General features: G+C 50.2%; 1 protein-coding gene across 1 annotated transcript; it reads right to left on the reverse strand.

Annotated features, from left to right (window-relative positions):
- Positions 1 to 410: 410 nt before the first annotated feature.
- gpc4 (glypican 4) lies at positions 411 to 9,041 on the reverse strand. Its single transcript, XM_068584014.1, has 8 exons — positions 8,888 to 9,041; positions 3,241 to 3,638; positions 2,789 to 2,954; positions 1,822 to 1,952; positions 1,581 to 1,727; positions 1,352 to 1,476; positions 1,041 to 1,219; positions 411 to 727 (listed from the first exon to the last, which is right to left on the reverse strand). The coding sequence occupies exons 1-8, from the start codon at positions 8,994 to 8,996 to the stop codon at positions 510 to 512; spliced, it is 1,473 nt and encodes a 490-aa protein (XP_068440115.1). The 5' UTR covers positions 8,997 to 9,041; the 3' UTR covers positions 411 to 509.
- Positions 9,042 to 10,399: the final 1,358 nt, after the last annotated feature.

A 10,399-nucleotide genomic window follows, 5' to 3' on the forward strand; every position in this document is an offset into this window, starting at 1 on the left:
AAAAAAAAAAGGAAAGAAAGAACATCCTCAGAAATATGAAGACATGTCCCACCACAGGCACTCACTGTTCAACCAAACATCGGGGGGAAACTATTCGGACATCACAGAAGAAGGCACGACAAATGGATTATGAGGATTAAACTTGCCAAAATAAGACAATTGTATGACGTTTGTGTTGCTGTAAGCAGAACCATAGCGTAGCTCCAAAAGAGCCACAAGGAGTAAAGGTGTATCTAGAGGGAGGAGGGCGGGGGGCAGGTGGATGTCTTGGCAAGGAAATTGTATTGCTGTACACGGATGTCCTTAAAAACATACAAATAATTAAAAGTGAAGTTATTGTAATATTAAGAAGAGTCTTCTCCCCTCCCTCCCTCCCCACCCGCCCCTCCCCCTCCCCAAATGGCGGACAGTCCAAGGTCCTGAAGGCAGTCTTTTTAAAGTCTCTGACAGTTTTCTCCTTCGCGCCGTCATTCCCGGTCGTTCTCTTCCTCTTCTTGCCCAGCCAAGTTTTATCTCAAGTGGGCGGCGAGCAGGGCCAGCCCGCAGAGCGCCAGCGCCACGCTTCCCTTTGCGGCCACGCCGCCAGATTTCGGCAGACCTCGGACCTTCTCCTCCAGGGCGGGCGTGCCGGGGTTCGGGGGCGTGGAGAAGTAGATGTCCCGGTCCGTGTCGCAGGACGGAGAGTCGCAGCCGCTGCCGCTCTCCTCCCCTCCGCTGATTTCCTCATCTGGAGGAGGAGAAGGAGGAAGAAGATGTAGGAAGAGGAGGAGGAGGAGGAGAAGAAGAAAAAGGAGAAGGAGGAGGAGCAGTAGAAAGAGAAGGAGGAGGAAGAGAAGAAGAAGGTGGAGAAGAAGAAGAAGAAGAAGAAGAAGAAGAAGAAGAAGAAGGAGGAGGATAAGAAGAAGGATAAAAAGAAGAAGAAGAAGAAGAAGAAGAAGAAGAAGAAGAAGAAGAAGAAGAAGAAGAAGAAGAAGGTCAGATGTGTTGAACTTGGACATTATGTCATGAAGAAAACCGTGCCGAGCGCTCGGCGTCCTCACCGTTGTCGATGAACATGTCGTTGCCGTTGCCGCTGTGAGCGGCTTTCAGCCAGCTCGTCATCTCCTTCAAAGCTGCGATCTGACTGCGGATCACGATGTCCGGCTTTGTGATGTCCACGTCCACGTCCGGGTTCGACACCTGGTTGGCCAGGCCGTTGCCGATGACCACTGACTCGTACCTATGTGGAAGCGGGAATCCATGTTAGCCGAGATGTTGGATTATTTTACGATATGTTAAAAGACAGTGAGATGTAGATTATTTGTGTGTGTTTGTGTGTGTGTGTGTGTGTGTGTGTGTGTGTATATCTTACCTGCTTTTTGCCGTTCCATTCCAGCAGTCGTCCCCAGGTGCGATCCTCTCACCTGCACAAACCGTCTCCGGCAACGTGGACCAGAACTTTTTTGCATGTTTCAGCTTCTTCTTCACATCGCTGGTCTGCATTGAAATAAAAAAAAAAGAAAAGAAAGTCTCAGACTCAAAAGACGTAAAAACCAAAAGCAGAAGTGCGGTTGCGCTCCGGCTTCCTCCTCGTCCATTACCAGTCGATCCAAACTGGTCCCGGCGGCGGTCGTGGGCCGAGCTTCGGGGCCGTAAGGGCGGAAGCGTCCGCTGAAGCCCGTTTCCTTGATGGAGCGTTTGTTGCGGAAGGCCATGCTCGCCTTGGGCTGCCCACATCCTTGGAAAACCTGTCGGTAAAAAATCAACGAGTAATCGAGTGAACTTGATGGAACAGAGCTCTTCATTTCTTAAAAAAAAAAAACGCTGCGACGCGATACTGACTTTCTGCGACACTTGCATGCTGTTCTCCTGCATGTTCATGATGGCGTCCGAAATCCTCACGTCGATGGGATCCATGACGGACTCGAAATTAAAGGGACCTTCGAGCCGATCCGCGAGACCGAGCATGCCATCTGAAAAAAAACAGAACATCAAATGAATAAGAGAAGAAGAAATGGAATCATTGAGAAGTCAGATTTCTTTATTTTTAAAAAAAAGCTTGACAAAAAAACGGCCACAAGGGGGCAGCACCCGCCTGAGAGCGGGAGACGGTCAGCGGGTGAAAGCGAGCCCCGTCGGCTCATAAAGCCGGACGCCTCCACTGACAGTGAGCGGCGTCAGCAGTCAGGGACGGATGCGTTCGACAAGCGGTAAAGAAACCAGGAAACATCTTTGGTCAATGTGAGTTGTGTCGAATAAATGTACAACGAGGGGAATGGTGGACGAGCGCGCGCGCCCTGTAGGTAATGAAACGGATCCGACTCCGTTTACACAACACAGGCGCTGCATTCATGCTATGGGTCACAACATGTACAACTTGCACTACCCCTCTCCCTGGACTTATACAAGATGCTAAAGAATGAAGGGCGTGTTTGCACAAGAGTCGTTCTTTTTTTTAATAAACACTGTGCTGTTAAATTGGTTCTTGCTTGAGTGCAATGAACCCACAAAATACACTGGAGGCATATGTATATATTTCATCTAATTACCCCCAATCCCATCGTGTCACACTGGTGTCACGGTTTCAAAAGGAGTGCATGCTAAGATAAGGCAGATTAGATCACACTTTTATGATATATATATGTTTTTTTTAACGGGGGTGCAAAGCGAGCAGTGCAGTGGCGAGTTTGACAAGAACATAGAAGCAGTGAGTTTAATAAATGTGTTTTCAAATCCAACGCTCGGCAGGGTGCTTCTCTCGGTCGGGTCCGTGAAATAACGGCTGCAGGAGGCGTCCTGGATCGCTTACCGAGGAAGTTGTTCCACTCGATGTCCAGGTCGGCCTGGTTGGCCAGACACCCCCGCAACACATTCAGACAGTAATTCTGGCAGGGTTTCAGCGCCACTTGGCCCGAGCAGTAGGGACAGTACAGCATCTTCATGGACGCTCGCACGCAGCTGGGAGAGGCCGTGACCTGGAGGAGGCAGGAGGCAAGACCGTTATCATTTCACCACAGCGGGACACCCATCCACGTAGACGAAACAGAACTTATCCCTAATGAATCGCTCGCTGCAGTGAAAAAACATGCCTTCCCCAGGAGAGTCAACATGGCTTATGTTATCAGAGACACTGCAGTCGAAGCGAAGCCAGTTTTTTTTTACAAGAACGATATGAAGTCAGGAACACAGAAGGAAGGGGGTTAGGAACGGAGCTTCCTGGAAGCCGTCTTCTGTCTTCTGTCTCGAAAAAAAAAAACGTACCGTGGAGACTTTGTTGACCACCTCTTGCATGACGGTCAGGCCGCGGACGAAGGTGCGCGCGGCGACGAAGGTGCGCGACAGCTGCGCGCGGAGCTTGCGCGGCACGTCGCCGAAGGGCTGCAGCTGCTCCGTGTGCCGGCTCACGCACTCCATGTAGGCGTCGCTGAAGTCGTACTGCACGTTGACCAGCCGGAACATCCTCTCCAGGAGGTCGGCCCAGAAGTCCGACATGGTGGAGTCCAGGTTGACGGCGGCGCTGCCGGACACGTAGTAGCGCGTCAGGGACTTGAAGAGGTTCTTGAACAGCTCCGCGTTCTTCACGTACATCATCCCGTACGTTCGCACGAACATGCTGTGCAGCGAGGCCTCCGCGTTTTTCAAAAGCTCGCGGAAAAAGTCTGTTTGGGAAAGAGGAAGAAAGAGGATGGCGGATTAGTGCGATGACTAAACGCTGAGGCTGCCAGAGAGCCCGAACACACAAGTTGACTTTGTTAACATTTCATGCCCGTCTACATGGTGGATCCTAACGGCGCCGCGAAGGAAATGTAGTTTGCATGATGGGTGACATACTGCTGGAGGCAATCTACAGAGGCCGGGATTATTTTACTTTTTTTTAAATCGATCGTTAATTTAATAACTTCTGCTCATGGATTGGCTCCGGGATTATTTTACATTTTTTTTAATCGATCGTTAATTTAATAACTTCTGCTCATGGATTGGCTTGTTTTGGGCACAGGAAAGTTGCACTTAGTGCTTCCATTACAAAACAAAAAAGCAACCGCGCGGCAACATTGTGAGGTTTTCGTCAGGTTATTGCAACAGACAGATTCCAGCACGACCACAGCGGCGTGTAAATAACTACATTATTTGACGTTGTCGACAGTTAAAAAGCACAATAGAAAAAGAAACTTTATTTTTGTCATAGTACATAGTATTTTTTTTACATAAATACATGAAATTTGGTCTCTGCATTGCAGTGGAAAAGCACCCGGGGAGGTTCAGTGTCTTGCTCAGAGACACCTTGACATGCAAACTATGGGGAGACTTGGGAATTGAACCGGCTCCCTCGCGGTTTCAGGATGACCACTCAACCCCATGAGCTACAGCCACCTCATGCTGCACCTAAAGAGATGTAGGGCCCACCACCTGTGGACTTTACCTGTGCGCCCACATCCTGACGCTCTCATCGCACCTCAACAGTTTGAGCGTAAAAACCTTCGGATGAAAAAGGGAAAAAGAACGTTTGGTGGCGAGAGGAGGGGAGGAACGTTTGGAATTGAGGAGCTGAGAGGAGTGAAGCAGGGAGAAAAAAGGTGGAGCCGGAGCATCTCTGTCAGGCTGAACGAGCCGGGGCTCCCGGCGGACTCTGCATTCAGCTGAGGGACGTCTCTCCGCATCAAGCCGCTTCAAACTGACCACCATCAATGGCATTTTTCTGTTGTCACATTCCATTCGCTTTCCTTTCTCCCGGCTTGTCCTGGACTGTCCTTCAGAGGCATTTTCAATAGGATTACTGAATAATGCGACCCCGTCCCCCCCTCCTCATCCTCCTCCTCCTCCATATATGGGACCTGTACCCCCCCACCCCCCACCCCATGTAGCCCTGCATCTCCCTCCCTCCACCGCTTTCACTTCATCAGTTCCTTCAGAGAGCTCTCTTCACTAGAGACAGGGAACAATGACCTACTTCATCCTGAGGAATGTCCATCACCCCCACCCCCAATAATCCAAGACCCCCCCCTCTCCCACAGACACCCCCTCCTCAACACCCCCCCCCCCCCCTCCTTCCAACTTTCTTAATCTGAACAAAATGAGAATTCCTCAGAGTCTCTGAAAAATGCTTCACCTTCAGTCTTGCGTGCATGCAAGCATACACTCTTTCCCCCCTTTCACTCATCCCTCTCTCCCCCCGCGCACACAACTTCTGTCCCGCTGCAGATTCTCTGAGTGCCCTCTGCTCGGCTTTGAAATGTAAAGTTCCCATGCTCTCACAGGGGGAGTCACTAAACGCTCCGCGCCACCAGGACACACACACATGCACACGCACACACACACACACACACACACACTAGCGCTGTCACTTCCACTTCAGCCTGACACACTAAAAAGAAAAAATGAGGTAGGGGAGGGGTGAGGGCAGCTTGGGGCGGGTTAAGTTGAGGGCTTTTTTAACTCCAAATCCCCCCACTGTGTCGCCAAGGATACCGGAAACACTGCAGCCCCTCCATTTACCTCCACGCCATCATTGCACCCCCCCTCCACACACACACACACACACACACACACACACACACACACACACACACACACACACACACACACACACACACACACACACACACACAAAGCTAGAGGAGAGGGCACCAAGTTCCACGCTCCATTGACAGAGATTAAAACAAAAGGTCCACCCCCACCCCAAGAATGTCATAGTAGCCACAAGTTTAAAGTCAGTGAAAGGAGACGGAGGAGGTGAAGAGGAGGAGGAGGAGGAGGAGGAGGAGGAGGGGGTTGAAGCGGGAGGACAAACCCAAACTTCTCTATTTCCTTTCTACAGTTTATTAGAGCGGTAATGCCTATATGCTAAACAGATAAGCCCTGTAATGAGTTTGGACAAACCCACTGGTTAATAAGAGAGCCGGGTGTGTGTGTGTGTTGCTGTGTGTGTGTGTGGTGGTAGCGGGGGAGTGTGTGTGTGTGTGTGGGGGGGGGCTCTTTGGCCCAAACTGGGGGTCTGAAGTATGAGCAGCATTACACAGGCATCTTGCATTGTCATTAAAAACAGTTTATGACACACAGCCGTCTGCCAACAGGCCGGGGAGCTGAACACTCACTCCCTCATGATTTTTCCATTAAAAGTGTTGCCGGTCGCTCCGCCAATGGTCTGCGGGAATCTGGGTGAAAGGTTACACGGGAGAGAAAGCGAGAGAGAGGGAACGCTGTAGCAAAAAAAATGTAAGGAAGAAGGATGACTGCTGCCTCGGCGAGCGCTCGTCTTCCTCCTCTCTCCCTCCCCGCCGCCCTGTCATCATTTCCACATGTTGCAGAGAAGGCCCTAAATTATACGCGATGATCTGTGGGCCCGATCCATCATGGGAACAGAGGAGCTGACCGATTCTCCGCCCACTCCTCCCTCCCACTTCCTCCTCCTAGGAGATCCACCTCCCCTCCTCCTCCTCCTCCTCCTCCACCTCCTTCCCCTCCCCCGGTAAAACCTCCACCCCCGTCCCTATAAACTCTGCTCCTCCCAATCCCAGCCCAGGCAGTAATTGCATCCTATTTGTGCCAATTAGTCCCTGCGCTTCTCCCTTTTCTTACGGGATGGGATCCTGTCCCTCCTGCTGTTGGACTTCAGAGCTTTCGGATGGATGTCTCTTGTGTGTGTGTGTGTGTGTGTGTGTGTGTGTGTGTGTGTGTGTGTCTGGAGAGAAGGGGCCTTAATCCAAGCGCTTAAATCCCAGACATAGGCTAGCTCTGCTGGACGGGGTCAGTGCAGCAGGACAGCCAGGCTGAGGCCAGGACAAACACACAGCGAGGAGAGACTATTCCCGGCCCTGGTCTTTAATTGGCCGTGACTCCGAGCTCCAGGCAGCATGAAGAGAGAGAGGAGGCCGTCTAATCACACACACCGCTTCCTGAGTGTGTTCAGTTGTGTCGAGAGCGTCATCGTCGTGACGGCCTCTCCATCGGTAGCGCAGAAAACAACAACAAAAAGGGTCACATCCTGTGCCGTCTCGACAAAAACAGGAAATGATAGGACCGGGAAACCCGAGCCCGTCACCGTATCCAGTGAGAGAGACGGTCCGGTGTCCCAGGTGGAAGACAGCACAGCAGGCTTTTGTAAAGAGATCTCACATCTAACAGTTCAGAGACAGCAGCAACCTGTCAGCCCTCCTGGGCAGAAAGTTGACCTTTCAGCTATTCAGGCTTCTGACTTTTGCGCGATTAGTCCGGTGTGATGTTTGTGTTACACACATCTGGGTAAACCAGGGATAACAGCTTTTTTATTTTATTTTTATAGTTATGTAAAAAGACAACCTTGTTTCCAGTATCAGTTCTTTTAAATCAAAGAGCTCCTTTTTTTAGTCTCGCCATCTTTCTCAGCAGGAACACATCCATTATTAAATGTGCAGACAATAAAAAACGTCACCGCTCGCAGCCCCAACGGACCAAAATGCAAAACAGCTACAAGAGATGCCGATGTGCTTATTCAACCTGGAAATCGTTCTGCTTTTTCTCTTTCTGTCCTATTGCGACGCGTACCGCTACGCTCTCAGGAGAAAATGGAAAAAGCATGAAAGCGCTACTGTGGGAAGAGGAACGATTTTTATGTTGTCACATTATATGCAACTGGAGAAGACCAAATTGAATTAGTTACATAGTTAAATACATAAATCATCATCAGAGATTTGGTATCTGTAATACATAATTTGACTATTTAATGTAGAGCTGCAGTTATTCCATTAGTGGATTGACAATAAAAAATAACCATTAAATTTCACTGGTTACTGCTCCTAAAATGTGAATATTTTCAGATGTCTGTGTCTTTATGGCATTAAACTAAACATATTTTCGGGTTGAGGTCAAATTTCTGGATAGCTGCAGCTTCAAAAACATCTTCACACAAGCGACAAGAGGAGCGCGCCGGGGTCAGAAACCAGCGGCGCTACGTTAAAGTGATCGAACATGAACGGCGAGATATCGCGTGTGATGTAAAAAAGGGAGAAGGAGGGTATGAGGAGGAAAAAAAGAGAGGAGGTTTGTGGGAGTGCGGGGCAGCAGATGGGGACAAAAGGGGCAGTAAGAGAGGAGGGAAAGAGGGGCGGGGCGGCTCGGGCAGCCGCTGCATTCCGACACGTCACATTCCTGTTCACATCTGGCTGCAATACACACTCTCCTCGTTACCGACGATCGCTCGCCTCCCTCCCCTTCCCCTCTTCCCCCTTTCACGGACACATAAGATCTGAAGGCCTCCGGCTCGCGTGTGCGCAGGCGCGCATGTGTGCAAACAAACAAACGGACAAACAGACGCATCAAATCAGGCACATCAAACGGACGCAGCATTCCGATGCGTTTAGAGACTTTCAAGTATGAAAGTTTAATCTTTCAATCTTATTTTTCTTCTTCTTCTCCGCCCGGTGACACGGTCGGCTGGCTGAGTTGGAGGAGGGGGGGGGGGGGTCAAAAGCTGTCGCGCTCCCTCGGTGACTCAGCACTGTTACATGTTCCCATGAGCTCCCCACCCTCAAGAGAGAGAAACCCGATACCAATATTTACAGGCACACACACACACACACACACACACAGACACACAGACAGAGACAGAGACAGAGAGAAACAGGAAGTACAGAGAAGACTAAATCTGAAGATGTGTGTGGTCCGTCTGGAAGTGTGCATGTCTCTCTGCAGAGAGGGAGGAAGTGGGCAGCGTGGGGGCGGATGATGAGGCGCGGGGCTGAGACGTTGAGCGACAGGTGGACGGGCCGACGGACACAGACTGACTGTCTCCGCCCGAGGGGGGTCGTGCGCCGGCAGGTGGGAGCGTCCGTCAAAAACGCAAGTGCTGCCGCGGGAGCGCCCGGCACACTCGAGTCTGAAAAGTGGGCTGGCGCGTGCATGCATGCGTGTGTGTGTGTGTGTGTTTGCTTACTGTCAAAGTGGTCGTGCCTCTGTCTGAAGGTGGATTGTAGGTTGGTGCTAAGCCTGGAGACGGGCGCTTTGATCTCCGTGTGGCTCTGCTGGCTCAGCTTCTCCTCCATCTCCAGCGTGCAGCAGGAGAAACCCTGCGGACACACTTTCAATGGGGCTCCTGGAAGAGACGAGGAGAACGCACCGTTAAAAAAAAAACAAACACACAGGAAGTCGTCGACACAGGTCGCACAATGCAGAACAAGACCGAGCGGTTACGATTCGAACAGCGGGCCTCTAAAAGAAGACATTTCCATTTCAGTGATGTACTTTAAGACCCATTCAGAAAGTTTTACGACTGCAGGGTGGCTTTTTGTTAACGTGTGCGAGGTTATCAATTAACTGAGCCGGCCTTAAGGGATATTTTACTTGTTTGTAACACACGAGCGCATCGATCATTAACACCGTTCCTTGCTTTTGTCCGCGATGAAACCTTTCCCGCTACTGAGTAACAACTTCACCCCTCACCAAATCAAATGCACCTTGGCTGTGAAAACCCCCTTAACTGCACTTAAGTGGATTAATTGCAACACTCAGCCCCGAGCAGCCTTTAGCCGGCCACTTTATAGAGCCTCTTCTCTTATCCTGGCACTTCCCCGTCCTGATTGATAGTTCAGCGCTGTAGCTTTTCTCAGAGTGCCGTGTCCTTCTAAAAACACAGACTTTTAAGAGGAGAGGATTAGCTCTTCGCCCACTTTGCTGGTAAGAAGGCTGACTCCAGCCATGGGAACATTGATGCAGGTAAATGTTTTCGTAAAGGATTTTCCTCTCTCTTTTTTTTGGCTATGCGTCCGCGCAGGGCTGCATTTTGAGAAACTGTTTTAGGAGACTGTTGTATCATTAAGCACTTGCTTTTAAAAAGATTTCCATGTGACCTCAGATGTCGTGATCCATAGTGCAATGCATGACGCCGTCTCTCTTTTTATTTCTATGCTTACTTTGTAAACAAACGCTTTGGAAACAGTAGAGAGCCACCTGCTGGAGCGGCTTAAGTGTCCCTCGCGTGCCAAACGAGGAGAGATGTGAAGTGTTTTTCTCCAGTGTAGTCGGACAAATGTTCCAAAAATGTGCCCGTGTAGACAGAGGACTTGTAACCGTCTAAACTGTTCTCAAAAACACATCTGCTTTCTTGGACCGAGCCAAATAAACTCAACACAACTGCAAGCCTTTTTTCCCTCCGCTAATAATATAAGTGTAAAATACAGTCTTTGATAAAAACGGCGACTGCCAACTTTGTCAAAAGTGAGTTTAACATCCAATTAGAGAAGGAAGGTTCGGGGGAGGACGAATGCAAAGTTGCAGCTGCAATAATGTTTTGTCTTAAACGTGGCTGTTGGAATTTGGGAGAACACAGGGATCCTTTCACTGCATCCAGCAGCCCGTTTGGTTTTCCCCACCAGCTCGTGCTCACTGACTCGAGGCCTGTGTGCAGGTTGCCGCTACTAGAGCGGCTCCCATGCCACGCATGGACCAG

The sequence above is a fragment of the Clinocottus analis genome, unplaced genomic scaffold (genome assembly GCF_023055335.1).
Source record: "Clinocottus analis isolate CAN_PGR_092001 unplaced genomic scaffold, fCliAna1.0.p SCAF_10, whole genome shotgun sequence".
In the NCBI taxonomy this organism is placed as follows: Eukaryota; Metazoa; Chordata; class Actinopteri; order Perciformes; family Cottidae; genus Clinocottus; species Clinocottus analis.

Excerpts from the sequence above, each read along its gene's own strand:
- gpc4 (XM_068584014.1), bottom strand. The coding sequence starts at position 8,996 with ATGGAGGAGAAGCTGAGCCAGCAGAGCCACACGGAGATCAAAGCGCCC. Across the intron at positions 1,953-2,788 it reads CGAGTGGAACAACTTCCTCG|ATGGCATGCTCGGTCTCGCG; the intron begins GTAAGCGATCCA and ends GTTTTTTTTCAG. Across the intron at positions 728-1,040 it reads CGACATGTTCATCGACAACG|ATGAGGAAATCAGCGGAGGG; the intron begins GTGAGGACGCCG and ends CTCCTCCTCCAG.